We start from the raw sequence: 21,197 nt of genomic DNA, 5'->3' as shown, positions 1-21,197 counted from the left end.
ACTGTCAGTTGATAGAGGAGGAACTGGGGGGTGGGAGTGGGGGTGGAGGCAGCACGACTAAGAAGGTGGCTTCAGCTCGCACTGCCTGTAAACCACAGAACTTGACCTTAGGACTCTTAACTCTTAATTCCAGATAATCCCTTCATGCACTTTTGAGACAATTCCCTCCGCAAAGTCAGATGTGAGCCAGACTGGAAACAGATGCTTGTTTGCACAGCTCTTCAGAGCCTCTGCCAGAGCTTCCAGCAACTCCTGCCCTCCTGCTCTGTCTGATCGGGGACGCTGGACACTGCCAGGCTCAGGGGCTGGCCTGCCTGGAGCTCCTGCTTCCTGGGGGTGGAACCTTGGACAAGCCACTTGACCTTTCTGAGCTTTTCTGTAAACAGGGGCAAGTTCTTGTCTCTATCTCCAGGGATTTTCTGAGTAGAAGGGATTCGCTAAGATTCATGAAATGCTTATAGCTATGCTTCACTAAGGGGTATCACCCAAGAAATGCTGGGTCTTGTAAATTTCCTAGGAAGCAGGGTCACAAATAAAACTCCATGGAAGCCAAAATAATCTTCTAAGCTTTTCAGTCTGGGCTAGTGTCCGTAGGGACAGCTTACATGACAGAGAAATAGGTGAAGGAGCTTGACGCAGGAAAAAAGTCCTTAGACCCCTTCCTTGTTGAAAAATTAACAATGACATGGGCATTCCGTAGGGGCAGGAACTTCAGTGAACACAGATCAAGCATAATAAAATACATGTGGAAAAGGGAGGAGAAAAGGGGTGGAGGAAGAAGGGTGGGGGAGAATTAAAAATATATATTTAATCCAACCATTCACTTCGCCAATGAAGAAGTTGTTGTTCAGAAAGGGTAAGGTAGCAGCCCAGGCCACAGAATCAGCTGGAGACAAGACTAAAACCCATGGCCTCTAGGCTTTCTAGGCTCTCTAGTATTCCAGTGCTCTGTCTTGTACCTCACTCACCAAGGATCCTATTCACTGGTGGTGTTTCCCAGACCTCCCTGGCTTCAGAGCACCTTCAAACACAGCTGAGTCTATAGGACAGAGAGCAGGGACCTCACCCAACCCCACCAGTGCTGCACTGCAGCTTTCATGAACAAGAAAATTAGGAGAAAACTAGAATGTGTTTGGCCTCTCATTTTGTCACTTAGTCAAGCACTGACTCTCGCTCATGCCTTACTCGGTCACTGAACACGCGTGTTCAATGTGTTTACCAAGTACCTTTTTTGCTTCGGTCACAAGGAAGTTAGGCTTGGGGATGGAACCCAGGAGGGCTGCAGCATCTTCCCATCCTCAATTCTGTCGGCTTACAAGTGCAGATAAAATATCTCTGCACTCGGGGAAGGTCAACCCAGCCTTTGTTCTTCATTCCTCTCCACTCACCTTTCCAAGGACTTTGCCCTACAGGTTACCCCCTCTCTTATCTGCTTCATTAATCTCACCCTTTCTAGTTCATCATGCCTTTTAGATTACAAACTTGTTCTCTGATATCTTCTCTTCTTTGGTTACCAGCCCCATCCTCTGATGCATAGAGAGAAGGCTCTACCTTCTATCTTCCTAGTCAAGCCAATATAGATCTCCTTAAGCCCCCTCAAGCTCTTTGCCAAGTGAGTCAAATCATCACTCCCTCTCTGCCTTTGTGTTCCAAAATACCCAATCTCATGGTTTGCTTCCCACTGAACTTGCCTACTCATTCACTTGGCCGGTGGTTCCTTCTCCACTAGAACTCTAAATGCTAAAGAACCTCAGAGTTGACAGGTTATACACATTATGTGACTTTCCACCCATGTTCTCATCCTAGTGATCTTGTTTAATCCCTTGGTTTTAAGTGACTAATTTGTACAATGGTTGAAGTGTACACTCTAAGTTGGCATTCTTCCTTCAGATATCTACCCTGTGACTACTGACTTATTAAATTAGATTCACAGGAGACACTTCAGTCCCAACATGATTCAATAGAACTTCTATTTCCATTTCTAATACTTTCCACCTTTTCTTCTTTGACTGTTCTACACAGAAACTTGTTACCACCACCTATGCACTTTCCCAAACCTCAAAGGCATCTTCCTTATTTTCTCTGTTTTTGAATCTTTTTAGACAATTCACCAGAAAATTTTGTTAAGTCTACTACCAAAGTATCTTGTCAGTGTTTCTTTCCTCCTTCTTCATGTTTCTGTCCTTAGCCCAAGTCACTTTCATCTCTGGCATGAAGTACAACAATTGTCATTACCCTAACCAAGCTCTGACATTTTTACTTTGACTGTCTAAAATCCATTTTCCACCACCCTGAATAGTCTCAAGAATTGACCAGTCATGGAGTCCAAATGATTGTACAGCGGGTAGGGTGCTTGCCTTGCATGCAGCTGATTTGGGTTGGATTGCTGGCATCCCATATGGTCCCCTATGCACTGCCAGGAGTAATTCCTGAGTGCAAAACCAAGAGTAATGCTTGAGCACCACTGGGTGTGGCCCAAAAAGAAAGGGAAAAAAATAACCAGTCACAACCAACATCTCCTCATTTCATAGTGCATTCCCTCCTTAATCTCTGTTCTTCCATACACTCAGCCTCTTTCTATGTGCAATCATGCTAAACTAGTTCCTGCCTTGGGGCCTTTGCACTTGCTGTTCTTTTGAGCTAGGGATTGTCTGCCCCAATTTACCACTTGGCTGACCACCTTGAGTATTTTCTTAGATTGACCTCCCTTAGTCACCCAATCTAAACTCTTTATCTCTTCTCCCCGTGGCTCTTTATTACATCATCCTACTTTATAATCGTCACAGCACACCACTCTCTGAAATTATCTCCTTTATTATTCATTCTTTTACTGTGCTTCACTCAATTAGGTTGTACACTCCATAAACAAAGGTACCTGTCTTCTTCACTGCTGTAACCTCAGCATCTAGACAGGGGATACTCAAACCATATTCTGATAAATAAAAAGTCGTCAACGGAGAGAAGAATGCAAAGATGGTGGGTGATGGAATAATGGATAGATGAAAGGATGAATGGGTGAATGGAAGAAGAGATGGCTGGAAGGACAAATGGATGAAAGATGGATGAAATGATGTATGTGGAAACATATATGCAAAGATAAATGGATGGATGGATCTATTTCTCTGGATCTCTCAGTTCAGCTTCAGAACTGGTGTGAGGATGATTAACTGTTTTAATGGTGTAGGAATAACAGCGGTTTGTAGGCAAAACAGAAGATGAATGGACACGAGAAATCCCTGTCATGGTCTCCTTCCTTCATCACTGTTCTATTACTTGTATATTTACCTCTGATATGGAGTAACAGATGGAACCACAGATTTAAAATTAAAAGAACTACAATGGAATAACTCATTCTGCTTTGTATGGTTAGAACCTAGAGCTTTTTGTTTTTACAGTTGTTTCCTTATCTCTATAAAGTTAGGATAATATCAGCTGCTCAGTTTGATATGAAAATGAAACAAGAAATAGAATTCTATTTCTAAATAATCAGGCACAAAGGAGTGTATTGAATGATCTTCCTTTTTTCCACATGTGAAGAATGTCATGGACGAGCCTTTCTTTGAGTATTTATGATATATACCTAGACATAGTACTCAGTGAGAGTTTGCTGATGTTTATGGATGGAACCCCCTCAGAAGCCAGGAGATTGCAGTCTCTGGTAAGAAATGCACACACACAAGAAAAATTCTACAAAATCATTCCTAGATAATTCATCTGCACCATGGAATTCTTGAGTCCTAGATGATATATTTAAAGAGTAATGCCTTTTCTGAAAACTGATTTGTATATAACTATTGGAAGGAAGCTCATTCACCTTGCAAGGCAAGACCTCCCTTTTGCAATTTGTTGCAATGGATCCTGTAGTGGGCTATTATGTTTTTTTTTCCCACAACACCCAACCTAGATGAGATATTTCTGGAAACAAACTGGGGCCTTTGAAGAGAGGCCCAAACTACCTCATGGGTTAGACTCTGGGCCCCAGGAACCCCTTGCCCTGGACCTGCCTCTGGGGAATGACTCATAATTAAGAGGAAAGCTCTGTGCTTTAATGTTCCTTCCTCCTCCTCCTTGAGGCAGGCGGCAGGGGAAGGTGGAGAGGTTGGAAGGGAGATGGGTGGGAGCCGACTGGAGCCTGGGATTTTGATTGAGAGGCCCCATTATCCACACTCTTAAAAAAATAACCGAATCTTTTCCTTTTTTATCTTGACCAATCTCATTTCACGCTCCAGAAGAGGAAGGGAGGGAGGGAGGGAGTCGGGGCCAGGAGGGAGAGAGGAGTCAGTATTCTGTATTTTCAACGGTGCATTAAGCACATCGCCACGGTAACCAGGCAGCAACAAGTGCCAGCTCAGCAGGTTCCCAGGGAGCAGAGCCTCCTTCCATCCCTCACTTCTCCCTCCCCTGCCTCTGCCCAGGAGAGCCAGCCCACCTGCCTCCACACAAGGCACCCAGAGTGGGTGGCTGGCAAAGACTGAGCCCTGCTGGGTGAACACTCCAAGTCTCTGGGTCAGAGTCAGGAAGGCTGGCCAGGGCTGTCAAGGCGAGACACTGCGAATTTAGATGCCCCCCACCCCCACCCCCATTCCAGGACCCGTTAGGCCTCTCTGGACAGTGGAAATTAGTTAATTCCTCTCTCTCCAACCTAGGGTCCTTCCTATATAATTTCTAAAAGGGTGAAACTCACCTAAAGAAATTCTCATGTCTTCTTCACTTATCTAGACCTTGACACCTCAGATTACTGGGTGACCATCATTCTTGGAGACAAAGGGACCCAAGTGATTGACAGAGAGTATTCCAGGACAATCCTTACAATGATGCAATTTTCCTCACTTGCCTTACCTTCAGTAGTACTTTGGGGCACCTAGAAAGTGGGTCCTGACTATACAGAGTTGAATGAGTGTGACGGTCAAGGAGGCTATATATCTCAACTCTCTTTATCATCGTTATCATTATCAACACCATTCCTATTCTTTTTTTTTTTTTTTTTAGAAAGGTCAACTGAGATTCATCTGACTTAAATTACTGGAGACCATGGGCACTGTAAAAGCTGGATGAATGTATCTGCTGACTGCTAGAGAGTGTTCTATCAAGGGTCACTGAATGAATCACTGGTAAAAGTGGTAGGGCTTCCATTTAAACATGGTCTGTCATGCCCTTGTCTTTCATGGTAGTGGGGAATGTGGGGAGCCTCTGGAAAGGAGCAGGTCAAGGTACAGAGAGTTAAAGACTCAAGAATGCACTAAACTCTCTTCAGGCATTTCTGAGAAAAGTCATTCTTTGCTTCATTCTTTGACCCTCTCCATGAAATTTATGCACGGGACATACCCAACTACCTTTTGTCCTCTCTTGACCCTCTTTTCTCCCACACTTCTCCAATGCCTCTCCTCCTTACCTGCCACCATGCCTGCGATGGCCGAAGAGGCATAGCTGCCCTGTCCATTGGTGGGGATGTGGGGTGGGTATCCAGGCAGCGTGGGCCCCACCATTTCTCGCCCTGGAAAAATACAGCAAGGAGTCATCAGTTGACCCACAGTGGCTACACAGTTGGTGTTTTGCTGCCCTGAGACTCAGTAAATCTTCCCTTGTGGCATCCCTGATCTCTCCAAAGCCATTCTCTAAACCCATCCTCCTCCTTCCTTCTTCCTGTCTCTTTTTACCCCTGTCTGGTCTTCTACAGAACAGAAGATCCACCATGCAGTTTGCAGCCTACATTGTTCCTTGTATGCCAATGATTTATACAAATCTTTTTTTTATCTATAAAATAGTTATGGTATTAGAGGGAGGTAGAGGGCTATATCTTGATTTTTTTTTTTTGCATCCACAAAATTCAACACGTCAGTCAACATAGCAGGACTAACTACTTTAGAGATTGAAGAGCTAGTACAGCAGGTAAGGCATTTGCCTTGCACATAGCAGATCTGGGTTTGATTCGTGATACCCCACCTGGGTCTTCTGAGCCCCACAAGAATGATCCCTGAACACAGAGAGAGTAGGTAAGCCTTGAGCACCACTGGTGTGTGTCATAAATCAAATTAAAAAATAGTACAGTAAGTAGGAATCTTGCTGTAGCTGATCATGGTTCAATCCCCTTGGTGTAGAGCATCATCAGATATGACCCCCAAATTTAAAATAAATATATTAGACAAATAAATAAATATATTGAAACCACTAATCTCAGAGCATACATCCTCATCAGTTCTCACTCTGAGGAAATCAAGAAGGAAGAGATGGCATAGGCAGAGCCCACAGGATCTTGTTTGGAGCTTGGTAAACATTAATTATCAATCACTGCACCTTTCCCACTAGGCTTGAGAAGGTGTTTCTGCTCTACAGCTGAGTCTCCAGATAGATAGGGATATTTCACCCACTGCCATTTCTGTCCTACAAAGAGGATATAGACTAAGGAATATTTGTTGTCAACATATGACCACAAACTATATTATCTATAATTTATACTCCTGGAAAGAATCGTTTTTCAGAGCCAGGGAGAATGGCTCATAGGGTTGGAGTGCAATTTTGCATGTGTGAGTCCCAGGTTTGATCCCTGGCACCACAAGGTCCTTCCTAAGCACTGCTGAGAGTAATCCCCAATACCATTGGCTATGACCCCCCACTGCCCCCACTCCCCATTACACAAAAGAATCACTTTCCGCAAAACTTATACCCAACTGTCTTGGCTACTGATAATTTATAGGGTATTGGTAATACCCTAATATTACTAGTATTGGTGATGTGGGGACAGCTATGCCAAACCTGCATTCCCCTGGCTCTCTTTGATATCACAGACTCAAACTTCCCATTTTGGAGATATGTATTAACTGATGAGTTTCTCTTCATTTATCCCTCATGCCAGTGGCCACATCCCTTCACCCATACCCCTTCTCCTAATGTCCATTGTGCAGGCCCAGACCAGATTCTTCTCCAATGAGGGGTTCTTGGCAGAGTGACAATACATCCTGGTCTGCCAGGGCCGTGGCTATTCTCCCTGTGTATTTACTAATAATTCCCACTTCACTCTCAAAATCCTTACATCTGAGAGATAAGCATTTGTTCATCCTAGTTCTTGGTAATATTTGCATAGTTCCTAATCCTTCATACTTTTGACATTTGGGGACTGGACCATCCTTTGTTGTGAGGACTGTTCTGTGCAATATAGGATGCTCATCAGAATCCCACCCTCTGACCACTACTGCCAGTAGGAATTTTCACCCAAGGTGACAACCAAGTCTCCAGATGTTTATCTACCCAAGGGAGCAAAATCACCTCTGCTAACTACCAAGTTAGGAAATGCCCATTTCATAAAATTTCTCTGCCTCTTCCACACTGGTTTTCTTTCCAGGATTCTGTAGGGTTTCTAAGAGTCCCTGTCAATCCCCTTATTGAGCCCATTGGCTTTGCTTATCTAACTTTCCTCCTTGAATTCCTTCATTTCTTGGCCCCTCCAGTCCCTTTCCTTAACCAAAGATATAATCAAAGAAGCCCCAGTGAAACTTCTGCGCTGGCAATGACACAATGACTAACTTCTTACCTCTCTGTCTGGAGATTTCATAGACTCAGGCATTAATCTCAAATAGGATATAGGTTAGGTTGGGCATTTGAAGCTAAGTCTGGGTTCCCCAAGCTAGACAAGGCCCACTAAGCTTCTGCCCTGTTCCTGAAGGGAAGGGTCCCAGAATCACAGGACTTAAGTTATCCAGCTTCAGCACTTTATTTTCCAAGTACCTTTATCCTTAGCCTGATCTGTGCTACAAGCCGGTTTCTTCACACTGCAGATGCACCATATCATGTATCTTGTTGCTATTACATAGTGTTATAAGAATGATTCTGAGCCAGGGCTCCCTGCTATAGGTGGGCACTGAGCAGCACCATGGGTATATTCTATAAATTGTCACATGTCAAGGAAATCCCTATAGAATATGTCCGATTTGAAATGAGCCATTGGCATTTGTTATTTAGGGTCACATGAGCACTTGAGTAAGAAGGACCCCTCTCTTTGTTGGACTTTCAATGCCACATCTGCCCATGGCTGGTGCTGTGCTGCAGAGTCTGGAGCCTTTGGCAGTGGTTAGTGTCACCTGGCACAGGGATCAAGCAAACAAGGGACTGGGGATTGGATACATAGAAGAGGAAAGGAAATTTGGACAACAGTGAAATCTGATCTTTCTTTGAAGAAGACTGTGATACTGCCAGCTCTCAGATGCTATCCGTTGGTCATTGGGTGAAGCACTTGGCTAGCTAGCTATTGGATCACATGAGCAACACAGAAAAAGTCTGTGAAGGCACAGGTACTGAGGGTGACAGGTGATTTCACAGGAGAGTAATGCTTGAATGCTTGGGGGATGCAGGGTGGGGAGTGGAAGAGAGAACGTAAAAGAGAAGAGAGAGAGACAGAGAGACAGAGAGAGAATGAGAGACTTTCTAGAATTTTAAATCCATATCAGATTGTGACTAATGAGTAGATAACCCATACCCCCGCCACCAAACCTCATCTACTTGGAAAATGGTAGATGCATGTGGCCGGAAAATGTTCTAAGGCTGCATCAGAGTCCAGCATGGTTGGCATTCGGCAGAGGGCGGTCAATCGTAGCTCTCAGGCCACTGGTTTGCTAGAGCTGGTCTAGGAACTTGGAGTTTCAGGGAGTCCTGAGCTTCCACACTCCCTATCCTGCTGTCTTCATTCTGCTCTTTCCCATCACTTGACCTGATAGCTTCTTGAGCACTGCAGTTCAGTGAGCAGAGGACCATTCACACAGTCCCCTTTAGATACAAGTCAATTCCACCCTACTTTCCTCTGGGGGCTCCATCTGTGAGAATGAGCCTGCGCATTGCTCTTGGAAATTTGTCAGTCGCTCCACAGTATTCTGAGATCTTAATCTTTGTTTCCTCAGTCACCTGCTTTTCTCTCAGTGAGGAGAGCCTTCAGAAGCAACTCCAACCCAGACCCTGAAGGCCCCCTCTCAGGAAGTCTGGTAAGACTGTCTTCAAGATGGAACTCACTGACTACATAGCATAAATGCTGATCATTCTCACAAGACTCTTGGCTTCATTTCCCTGGACATTTGGGTTCTTTCCCCAAAGGAAAGCTTCCTGCACTGCGCTGTAGCACTGTAGCACTGTTGTCCCATCGTTCATCGATTTGCTTGAGCAGGCACCAGTAACATCTCCATTGTGAGACTTGTTACTGTTTTTGGCATATCGAATATGCCACAGGCAGCTTGCCAGACTCTGCCATGTGGGCCGGATACTCTCGGTAGCTTGTCAGGCTCTCCAAGAGGGATGGAGGAATCGAACCCAGGTCAGCCACGTGCAAGGCAAATGCCTTTCCTGCTGTGCTATTGCTCCAGTCCATATCTTAGATATTAGACCACAGACATGATAGGGTGAAGTCAAAGTGAGGCCATTCCTACTCCCTTTGACTGGCTTTGAAGGTTCTTCACTATAACTTTATTTTTGGCTTGTTACTTCACCTCCTTTTCAAGAAAACACACTTCTTGTGGCCTTACATTCAAAAAGGAGACAAAGGCACAGGTCTGTGATGGCGGTGAAATAAGGATTCTACAAGAAAAACACCTGCACCCCCCAAAATATTGGTAAATATTTTAAATGATGCTAGAGACAAGAATCAGAAAACTATTTATTGGAGGAATTCAGAAGGCATAGGTGATTTCAGAACATTTGATTTGTTCCCCTTTGATGTCTGCCCCCACTGTGACCCCTTTTCAATTCCTTAACTTGTTCAGATTGCAAGGAAAATTTATGGCAATCCAGGACTAAATATAATTTTGCACAAAAGGATGAAGGTGGGTAAAGGTTTATCATTGATGATAAACCAAAGCCAGAGCTTTCTGATCAGCAGAGCTGACGTCGGCCCTGGAACAGTCAGGATAAGACTGTCCTCTAAATTGCCCTTGGCCGGTGTGTTCGGACCCCAGACTGGAACAGTTGAAGGGAATCATTAGAAATTCTGGGTGTTGGGGCTGGAGCAATAGTACAGTGGGTAGGGCATTTGCCTTGCATGCGGCCGACCCGTGCATCCCATATGGTCCCTTGAGCACTGCCAGGAGTGATTCCTGAGTGCAGAGCCAGGAGTAGCCCCTGTGCATCGCTAGGTGTGACCCAAAAAATAAAGCAAAAAAAATTCTGGGTGCAAGCCCATAATTTTCTCTACACCCTAAAGTTCTTTCTTGGCTGAGCAGAGAAGAGCTCAGACCAGCAGGGACAGCCTTCATGGGCATCACAATCTCACAGCCAAAGGCCCAGGAGGAGACTCTACAAAGGTACTCTGGGGTGGGATGATGATGGAGGCGGTGAAAGCCTCTCCCATGAGGAGACATGGAGAGCTCATATGGGTCAGGGTCAAGCTGACTCAGGAAGGAGACCTGCCTGTCCTGACCTTGTCACTTGACCTGCCTACCTCGGTCATCACAGGCAGAATTCCCTGGAGATAAATGAGCTTTTGGCTTCCTTTCCCTTCTTTCAAATTCCCTCGGGCCCCCTGAATGGACAGGTTGCTCCATAGGACAGTGCTGCTCCTTTCCAGCCCCACAGAGCTTCTTGCACTCATTGCCTCTTCATGGTCCTCTTCCTTGGGGGAGTCCTACAGTTTTTCTCTCTATAGATACATAAGCTCAAAGCTGGATAGGTGAGGGTTTTCAGCTAGTGTCTAGATCAGAGACTGCAGGTGGACCTTCTTTAAGAAGCTCCAGGCCAATTCCCTGAGTTTGGGAGGGTCACCCCCGTATCTTGTGTATTATTCCTAGCAGGACCCAGTCCCTTCAGGCCTGCCCCTTCCTGCTTTCCTTTGGGCTCTCAACTCATGCTGTGTCTAAGTCTGAGGCTGGACCCTGTGGCCAAACACCGGCCTCCTGGGGGATATATCCTGAGCATTATCAGCAGTACTTGGCTTGGGGAGCACCTGCCTCAATGACCTCTGGGTATCTGCTATCAGCTGCTTTGCCCCAGAGGGGGCCTATGTCCAACAGCTGGTCTACTGAGTGAGCATTTATCCTAGATGTTGGTAAGGATTGGTGGTACCACCCTGATTTGTTTGTATCATGTATGTGTGCAGGTGTGTATATGTGGTGTGTGTGTGTGTGTGTGTGTGTGTGTGTGTGTGTGTGTGTGTTGGTGGGAGCACCTGAAGCCCTAACAGAAAAGCTCAAAGAGGAGTAAATGGAGCTGCGAGTTTGTCCTGAGCTGTTCTGACTTTATATCATTGCCCCAAGGCCCAGCCTGATGTACCGGCTTCCCACGCCATCTGCCATCTGTTTTTCCCTCTCCCTTCAGCTGTTCCTCAAAGCCTATCCACAGCTGGAACAGTAACTGAGAAACTGGTCCTCCTCCTCCTCGGCTTCCTCCATGCCCCTGTGCCAGACCTGCATCAGAGTAGCCCCTGACCCCAGCCTGCTTTCTCCAAGGTTTGCCTCACCGTCAGGCCAATCCAGCAAAAGTAAAAGATAGGATAAGGCTTTTCTCTCATGGTCTGGTCCTCCTCATCTTTTTCTTTCTTTCTTTTTCTTTTTTTCTTTTTTCTGGATGATATCATTCTACTCGGCTGAGAGATTTCCCTCCTTTAATCACTTTGTTCAAAACAAATGGCCCATCTCTACTGATTTCACCCTCTATTGAAATTCTGAACTCTGAGTCAACACTTTCCTCTCTGCTCATCACTGCCTCTCTGCCAGACTGGGCTTCCTTCATTAACCCTTTGCTTCTGTGCCCACCTCTTCCAAGAGGACCTTCCACTAGATGCGAAGAGGAAAAACCCCAGTGCTCTAGAGACACACAGCATGGGGTCACTGAAGAAAGGGTGAATGGCAGTGTCTGAGCTCTGGGCAATTGAACACCTGGTCCTTCCGGGGTCAGGCGTTCAAAGGCTGAACCCTGACGTCAAACATTTCTGAACCTGATTTGGACCTATATTTCTGGACCTACAGTCTGGCATCTGTAGACTTTCCTTTCACTGCAGAGCTATGAACTCTCAAGACACGTTTCAAGACCACTGGTCCAGAAGGGTTGCCCTGCTTCTGACCTCCTCCCTGGGTGTGGGTTTAACCCGGCATCAGAAACAGCCTTCTATCTGCAGAAGCCATCCAGAGGTCTGGAGACAGGCCATCTGCCACCACGCTGGCTCCTCCTGCCACTGCTCAGGTCCTAGATCCACAGCAGGGAATTGTCTCTGCAGGGAAATCCAAGAGGTCTGACCGCAGGCGGGCCAAATGCTCCCCCGTCACATCACACACACAACTCCTGCTCTGCCCACAACTCCTCAGACCTTCTGTTGTGAGACTGTTTCCTACAAGGAATGGCACATATTTAGTCCTAGGTTTTCCCCCTGGCGGCTTCCAGCTTTAAATATTTGGAGGCCAATGAACTTTCTGGGGTGTGTGTGTGTGTGTGTGTGTGTGTGTGTGTGTGTGTGTGTGTGTGTGTGTATCTGTGTGTGTGTGTGATCCTCTTGACCTCACACATCTCAATGTCCTGAGTTCTCTAGGGAAGGGGTTCCCTGGTGAGCTGGGTAGGGCAACTGTCACATTTTTGACTCAACAGGAACCAGGACCCAAAGTCAGAGCCTTTCCCCCTCCAGAGTTTCATTCTTTAATTCCCTCTATCCCTGCCAACCATCACCACCACCCCCACCCAGAGTTTCATTCTTTAATTCCCTCTATCCCTGCCAACCATCACCACCCCCCCCCCCACCCCCAACCACAGACCCTGGCTCCAGGCCCACGTCCCTGTACTCTGACGGCACCTTGGTTCTCCATTTCCAGGAACACCCCCTCTACCCACCCCTCGTGCCAGCTTTTCCCACTGCCTGACCTGCCAACATGGTAAGAACAAAGGTTGCTGCGGGGGGGGGGGGGGGATTGGGAAATGAGGGGTTGGGGGGATGGAGGACAAGCCTGGGGGCCAGGGAAAAGGAGCAGTGGGCTGGGGACTGGCCCTGGGGACCCCCCTCCCGCCCCCCACGACACCTGCACGGCCCGGGACCTCCTTGTCGTACCTGAGAGGAGGGCCTGGCCCGTGAACTGCCCGTACACGGAGGCAGCATGGGGAAAGGCATTGAAGGGCGGGACCGAGGCACCGGCTGGGACCCCGGAGCCGACTTGCTGCAGATCCAAAAAGGCGGAGCTAGATAAAGAGGAAGGGGTGGAGCTAGAACTGGACACCTCGGGGGTTTCCTGCTTTATGGCGAAGGGTGAATGAGAATCTGCCGGAGGGAGGGAGACAACAAGGAGAGAGGGGTGTGAGATGAGGGTGGGCACATGCACACATCAAGCCATGGAGAGCGGGGAGGGGTGTGGGGGTGCGGGAAGCAGGCGGCGGGGGCAGGCAGGCTGGGGCTTCTCTCTGAGCGGGGAGGGGGGCTCCCCAGAGTGCAGGTCGGGCTGTTGCTGTTGCAGGGGTTGAGTGAGGGGGGGAGAAGCTGCAGCTCCTGGCCACGCAGGGCGGGCTGCGGCTATCCCAGTCCCCTCAGCAGGGTAGGAGAGGGAGGAGGTTAGACCCTCTCTGCTGTTCTTGCGACCCACCAGCAGCGTCCACCTGTCCTCTGCAGGCCCACCGCCTAGCACCTTCCTCCTTACAGCCTGCCCGGCCTCAGCCAGGCCTGCCCTCTAGCCGGTCCTCACGGCTGGCCCCAGAGAGGCCCTGGATCTGGGCATCTTACCTGCCACCACCGGGTAAGTCTGGTGAGCCGAGAGGTTGCGCCCCAGTGGTGTATTGGAAGGGGTCAGGGTGGCCTTCCCATCGTCCAGGGCACTGTTGAGCAAGGGCAGTGGGTAGAGGCCCTGGGGAACAAAAAGAAGTCAGCATACAGAGAGCCCCCAGAGCACTTTCCTCAGAGCATTGGGCCCTCTGAGCACTGAGCTAAGCCCCTCTCCTTGGGGAAAGCTCCTGTCTTGGGTCTGCCCGCTCAGCCTTGATAGCACGCAGCTCACGGAATCTTCACTGAGCCACGTGGCTCCTGGGCTCAGGGCTTCCCCAGCTATGTGGGGGTGGGGACTAGAGAGCCAGGCTCAGGGGTGAGAACCATGCTCCTCCTGGTTTCCTCACAGCCCTTGGGCCACAGGACACAGGGTGCTGACCTGGCTGTTCCGAGTGCTTTTCTCCATGCACGGAGAAAGCACAGAGACATGGAGCAAAAGAACCACGATTCCGTGTGGGCCAGAGCCAGCACGCAAACCCAAGTCGTTTGGCTCTGATGCTTAGCCCTAAGCTGGCTGACACTTGCTGCTCTGGCACAGTAGCATTGGCACTTTGCCTCCGTGATCCTGATGCAACGCGCCCCACCACCGTGACAAACTATGTTAGGTCTGTGCAAAGACTAGTTTGCATAATGGGACGGGAGCTAACCCCATGGCAGCTCTTCCTAATTCGGCAGACCTGGAACCCCATCCCAAACAGGGGGGTTTCTTCTCCACATTCAAGAAGAAAGATAGACAGGCAGATTCAAGCCCGAGATGATACTTGGATTCACTGTGGTTGCAAGACTCTTACCCATGTTTCTGGTGTTTTGTTTTGTTTTCTTTTCATTAAAATCTCATTGTAAACACCACCCAAGTTTCCAGACATGGGCAGGGCTGTTTTCTGAGAAGGTTTCTTCCAAGTAGAAGTTGTACAATCAAAGGCCATGCTCTGCCACCCCTTCCTGTAACCATTACCTGACAGGGGAAGAGACAGCACACACACACACACACACACACACACACACACACACACACACACACACACACACACACACTTGCTCAGATAGGCACATGCACGCACACATGAGGGTCAAAGGTGTCCCAAACTCGCGTTGTGAAACTGTGTAAAACTAAAACCAAGGAATGCTCCATGGTTATATAATCGCTTCACAAAAGGCATCACTTCAGTGATTTCCACAGAGCCGGCTACTCCAAAGAGCTTGCATACTCTCCAGTTGCATGCCGGGCACTTTTGGAAGCGACAGTCAATTCTGGAGGCCACCAGGGCACCATTATCCTATAGCAGCAATTACTGACTAAATGGCGCTCTGGTTCCATGCCTTCCAGGGGACCCTGCTTCCAGACAGGGTAGAGTTGCTTTAGAGGCTGGCTTAATGAAATTGAACAAAATACCTCATTTCTACAGAATGTAAGAAAAGTTTAAAATGCCTTGTAGATGTGTTGATTCAATATCGAACTATCTACTCGAAATTCAGGCAAATTACTAGGGGGAAAATCCACAAAAATTCCCTTATATCTACATACTCAAACAAGTTGGTAACATAGCACTGGAATCTTACACTTTCCAAAGATAACTGGATTTTTTTTCTTTTAATCTGATATTGAAAATGAATTGGAATGCAGAATGGCCCACTGCTTCAGAACTTGGGTGATTTGAAGACTTGATTCTGCAGGGGCCATGCAGTCTCCTTATTCTCCTTGAGCCCTGATTTCCCTGCGTAACAGGGATGAGAAAAGCTGCTTCGAAAGGCTGATACCACATATGGATCCCCCAAGCCTTGCCAGGAGTCATCTCTAAATGTAGAGCCAGGTGTCAGCCCTGAACACAACCAGAGGTGGCCTCAAGACAAAAGCAAACATTACGTAAGTTACATTCTTTTGACCTGCTTGTCGGTACACTTGGATAATAGAAGATTAAGAACTGTGCTGAGTCCTGACTCTGGCCATGAAAGAGCAACCAGAAATGAGGCCGATGACACTTCTGCTCCTGTCCCGGTCAGTTCTGTAGGAAATATGGCAGTGTCTCCCCCAGTCCCAGGTCAACTCTGGGGACATATGCTCTCTCTGGGCTCTCCAGGCTACTGGACTTTGATGTACGCACTGCCAGAGACAGTGTTCCTTTGGCCGTGTGCCAGCGTCAGTGTCACTGACGCTAGAGACGAGGTTCGGACCCATACCCTGCCTGGCTTTCCCCGGTCCTCACCAGCTGGCAAGTGAGAGAGTGAGTGAATGATTGACTGAGGGAGCCGGTGGTTTGTGAATGTCACGGTGCTGGGTCTCAGTTTCCTTATCTGTAGGCTGAGAGGAGTTGGAGCAGTTACATAACTTTCAAACTCCTTGGCTTGAGCTTTCCAAGAAGTGATGTAGAAGTGACCTACCTGAAACAGGTGACTATAGGCTAGTTGGGACAAATCCAGGGTTTGGCTCCCAACAGAGCTTCCCTAAGACCTGGCTTCCGCCCCGTCCCCTAGCCCTGAGGCAATTCTGCGTCAGTGGAAACACTGAGCTTGCTCACACTCTAGGAGTCCCCAGCTCATGGTCAGTGTGGTGCTAGGCTCAGTATGGGATGTCGTCAGAGAGGCCCCCTGGAGGAACTGAGGAATGGAACCACGCAGTGGCTGCTCAGCACAGGCTCCTTAGCAGGACCCCTGGGGTGTGCACACTGGCTAGGCAGCCTCCTTCGGCCACAATAGACTCTCTACATGTCGCCTGACGACCCCTTCTTCCCAGACTCCCTTGGCCGACTGCGACAAGCACCCTGGCCCTCTCCCCAGATCTGCTGATGCCTCGTTTTCTCTGCAGCCCTCCTGGTTGCCACGGTTCAGACTGATAAAATCACTGATGCACATTGCCTGCCCAGCTGTGGGTGCTGGCAGGAACCCAGAAACGCAGTCATTGGCAATGGTGCAGCCAATTATTGGCATCATGGACAGTGTTCTGCTAGGATTTTAAAGGCGAATAGGCTTACCTGCCACTTGGCAAAGAGTGACCACGGACACTCGCCTAAAGAAATTCCTCTGCTTGTTGACTCACAGCATGCATGGAGAGAGACACTGCCAGCTTTTCCTCCAAACCCACCCACTAGAAACCACGTCACTGTCCTGATCACAGGAAGGAAAGGAATCCCCGGGCCAAGAGATAGAGCTCAGAGGGCTGGAGCTCAGGCTTTGCATAGGGGAGGCCAGGACTGAGTCCCTGACACATCATGGCCCCCTAAGCACTACCAGGAGCAAGCTCCAAGCAACATCTGGGAATAGTCCCAGAGCACTACTGAGGGTGGCTGCCAAACAATCAAATATCTCTCAGGACTTGCTTGGATTTCTCAACTTGCTTGTACGTTCATTCAATATTTCATTACTGAATACCTATTGTTAGGAGAGGGCGAAGGTGTTAGAAGCTGGAGATAAAAAAAAGACTTTTCAAGATGCTACCCTATCTGTAAGGAATCCACAGCCATCTTCCCACCTCTGTCCACTCCCGCTAGAACACTTGGATGCACCGTGGGATGCAATTGAAGCCACAGTTTCCAGGCACAGCAGCAGGGCAGGGAAGATGCAGGGGCCAAGATGCTTGAGCAGATTCACCTGTGGCCAAGGAGTGCTTGTGCAGGCAGAAAAGTGGAATGAAAGGCGTAGTGGGAGAGCTGTGTGTCAGGGCAAGGCAGTGCAGATGGGATGTGAGTAATGTCGGGCTGTGGAGGGTGCGGGGTGGAGGAGAGAATGCAGCTAGAGGTCCAAGTGTTGGAGGGATGAAGTTATGGGACAAGACACATGCATTGCGGAGGAAGCCCTGGGTGGTGAGGGGACGATGGTGTGACACCCCCCCCCTAAAAAGACTAAGCACAAAGGGAGCAGAAGTCAGAGGGCTTTAGGGTGGGGAGGAGGAGGGAACATGGCAGCGGCTGGTGAAATAAAGGCTGGGCCTGGCTGGGAGCTGCGTGGAGTGTGTGTGCCAAACCCCGCCAAGTCGCTCCCTCTTCCCTGATCTCTCGGGGTGCACCGTGCACCCACCCCATTCCTCACCTGCTCGCCTTTGGTGTGGCTGGGGGAGGCATAGGCCTCCGGGTAGTGCTGTCTCTCAAACGGGCACTCGAGTGACTCGAGGTGGTGCTGGCTGAAGGCATCCGTGCGGAGGTGCTTGCGGGGGCCACTGCTGCTGTTCTGGGAGTCAATGCTCAGCCGACAGCTGTCCTGGTCACCTGGCGTCCCAGAGAGGGAGAAAGTGTTCATCTCTCCATCTCCCAAGAGAAGGAGCAGATTCAGCCATGGAGGTAGCAGGGAGAGGCCTCGGAGTCTTTGGGGGGACTCAGGGATAGAGGGGTGAGTTACAGATAGGAGCTTGGACGCAACAACCACCTGCCGCCCCATCCCAGACCCAGCCCACTGCCTTCTGGCACCCAACCGCCAGCCGTCCTTCTGGTTCCCCAACACTCACTGTCATCCATTTTCCTCTTGCTGTCATTGCCAGGCTGAGCGATCCCAAGGAGCCCGTTGATGGAGTAGGTGGAGCCCAGGGAGTCTGACTGAGGTGACTCCGGGGGTGTAACTGCTGAGCTGGGGACTGCAATGGAGGGAGAGGGTGAGGACATGGTGGTCACCTGCCCCTCCCCGCACCCCTGCTTGTTGCTTCCTGCTGCTAGCTTGGAGGAGGCAGAGCATCTGCTTGGGGCAGGCCTTTTGGAGGCAACAGCTTCTGGAGTGTTCCAGCCTGGACATAGGTCAGTGACTGTAAGAGCCTGACAATGCTTGTCCCAGCTGGGAGCACGTCTGCACGAAAGGGCATGTGTGTGCAAGGGGGTGAGGTGCCTGTCCCTCCGCACTCACTCAGCGTGTGTCCTGGGCTCAGAGACTTGGTGGCCACGCAACTGTCCATGGGGAGGTTGAACGGTTGCTGCACTTTGGTCCGGATGATTCTACAGGGCAGGATAGAGACTATTAGAAGAGAAGAAAACAGCACTCCTGCTAGCCCAGATCCAAACATCTTTTTGATATCCTGTCTAGGCATTTAACAAGCCCCTCAAACTTGAGACCAGAGTAATATTACAGTGGGTAGGATTCTTGTCTTGCTCCCTGCTGACCCAGGTACAATCCTTGGCATCACATATGGCCCCCTGAGCACCACTTAGCTGTGGCTCCCACACAAACCCAGTAAAGCCCCTCAAACTCAACCTGCCCACTCTCAATTCATGACCACCTCCCATCTGGCCCTCCCCAGTTGTTTCAAGATTTGGCACCATAGGTCACACAGGATTTAAGTACTGGGGGGCCTCAACATTTGTCTTGCACCTCCACCCATCCAAGCCATCGTCCAATTCTGCGGGGTTGTCTTTTTAGAGTGCTATGGCATTTTGATCTCCCTTTGAAGTTCATTGTCAATACCCAAGTCTACCCAACACCAACTGTCTCCCTCCGAAGTCACTCCTGGCTCACACCAATCCACTGTCACCCCTCCTTTTCTAATCTAGACTCCATGCTGTAGCCCAAGTAAATGTCTGAGATGCAAGCCAGCCTCCTGCTTAAAACTGGTCCCTGTCAGGGACAAGATTGCACCACCAGGCCACCGGTCCCCAGAGAGCTTGTGTTGATATCACCATTTCAGTCTGACTCATACTCCCCTGCTCCCTGTCTACTGGATTTGCTTTAACTTCTTATATAATTCCTGATAGATAGTGGGTGCTCACACAGGAGGTCTTAAATCTCTATTTGCTCCCATTTTTCAGATAGTACACTCATGCTTATTGTTTCTTCCATAAGGACATCCTTTTCCAATTTCCTCAATGTGAGTCACCCTAGGCTAGCTCCTACCCATGTTCTCTCCTTAGCAGGACTAACAGCTTAAGTCCTGTCTAATGTGAGGAGTGAATTCGGCTTTGCCTCCCTTCTAGACAGTAGGCTTGACAAGGACAAGTGACAAGGACTGTGTGTCCTCTGGGCCGTAAGTGACTCATGCCTAATAAGTGAATTATGTCTGAATGAATGAATGAATGAGGGAATGGAGGAGTAAATGATTGATTGAGGCAGTGAATAATTGAATGACCAAACAAATGAGTCATTTTTTGAATGAAGGCCAGGTTAGGGGTCTTGTGGCCTAGGAAAGGCTTGGTTGAAGAAGATTCTATGATTCCCCAAAGAGAAAGTAGCATGTGAGGAAGAAGGGCACAGGGCTAGGGCAGGGTGTGTGCAAGGTGGCAGAGGCTGAGACACAGTGGCCTGAGCTTTGGGTGTCTCTGCCTGACTCCAGCACCATCCCTTCCCAGGCCTTTGTGTGTCTCCCCCCGCAACCCCTCCAGAGCTCCAGCATCCTGGCACCAGCTGCCATCTCTCACCTGTTAATGGAGCTGACACTGGGCACAGTGTCATTGTCACAAACTCCCTCTGCCAGGAGCCGGTCTCGGATCTCCCAGGCGAACATGGTGGGGTTCTGTCGCTTGTAGTCGCCAATCTTCTCCACCACCTTGGGGGTGGCCACCTTGGGCTTGGAGCCCCCTATCACTCCAGGCCGGATGCTGCCAGTCTCGTAGTACCTACTCCAATAGAGAAGCCCGAAGAATTACCCGATAAGCAGGTGGGGTGTTTGGGCAGGGACTTAGCAGCCGCTTGTCCTCCTCCGAGGCTTCCGGGAAGGAGCCTGGGGGTCAAACATGCCTGCAGACCAGCCCCAAGTGCTTGATGTTCCCAGCACTGCCCGTTCCCCTTGCTTGGGTAGGTTGATATTGCTGCCAAATCAGAACCCTCTGCCGGAGCCCTCACCTGGTGCTGGCTTCGCTCCATCCCTCCCCTCAGGCCTGGCAGGAGTCACCTTAGAAGCATCTGTCTTCTCTGCATGCTGTGTGTGGATCCCAGCTCCACTATGGTGCTCTGTTCTGCCTGGCCTCTCTTGGCCATCCCACCTTGACCTTCCCGAAGCAGCCAGCTGTGCTCCTGGGGCCCTGTGTCTGGGCTGAAGTGCTCCTCTTGCTCCTCACCCTGACCAAAACCTCTTCCACTCGCTGGTTGTCTACCAGGTCACACAATTCACCTTGAGGTCACTCCTTGCAGACACTAGATTCTGGTTACATCCAGCTCCTTAAGCTCCCCCACATCTTTCCCCAAAGTCCCCTTGTCCCCAATGAGCTGTTCTGGCAGATCAGTGTCTGACATTAGGGTATGCCCCTCTCCTTGTGGGGGACACTCTCTGGCCCCTGAAGCCATCTGGTCTCTTAGGCACCGTGGTCTCTGCTGCCCTGAATGTCATTTGGCTTTTTCAGTGTCATGGTCCTCCCCGTCATGCAGGTCCCTTCTTCGTGGGACCCTGCAGCCCAGATGGCGAGCTCTCCTGTCTGCATGGTCGGGACACGTGAGCACACAGTCCCATACAAATTTTAACCAGGAGGTCAGAGCTGCAGACCACAGACCTCTGCCCTGTGTTTATTTGATTAAGAAAGTCCTGGGCTAGGAGGCAAACACACTGGGCCAAGCCCTGATCCCACAGGCCAGAGTATTTCTGATGGGA

At 49.3% G+C, this 21,197-nt stretch overlaps 1 protein-coding gene across 5 annotated transcripts in view; it reads right to left on the bottom strand.

The window, feature by feature from the left end:
- The window catches only part of PAX8 (paired box 8), a 57,963-nt gene that overhangs the window by 3,390 nt on the left and 33,376 nt on the right, over window positions 1–21,197 (bottom strand). For 2 of the 5 annotated variants that reach the window (XM_055122000.1, XM_055122001.1), the window contains exons 4-10: window positions 20,032–20,232; window positions 18,530–18,618; window positions 18,141–18,266; window positions 17,729–17,904; window positions 13,667–13,787; window positions 13,004–13,131; window positions 5,393–5,494 (exon numbers count right to left, since the gene is read on the bottom strand). In XM_055122000.1, the coding sequence (XP_054977975.1) occupies window positions 5,393–5,494; window positions 13,004–13,131; window positions 13,667–13,787; window positions 17,729–17,904; window positions 18,141–18,266; window positions 18,530–18,618; window positions 20,032–20,232 (943 nt within the window). Of the gene's footprint in view, window positions 1–5,392; window positions 5,495–13,003; window positions 13,211–13,666; window positions 13,788–17,728; window positions 17,905–18,140; window positions 18,267–18,529; window positions 18,619–20,031; window positions 20,233–21,197 lie in introns of all 5 variants that reach the window. The other 3 variants (XM_004609255.2, XM_004609256.2, XM_055122002.1) reach the window with 3 other exon arrangements.

Source organism: Sorex araneus, chromosome X (genome assembly GCF_027595985.1).
Source record: "Sorex araneus isolate mSorAra2 chromosome X, mSorAra2.pri, whole genome shotgun sequence".
Taxonomy (NCBI): Eukaryota; Metazoa; Chordata; class Mammalia; order Eulipotyphla; family Soricidae; genus Sorex; species Sorex araneus.
Note: the sequence above shows the minus strand (reverse complement) of the source record. Positions and strands in the feature narration are given on the sequence as shown.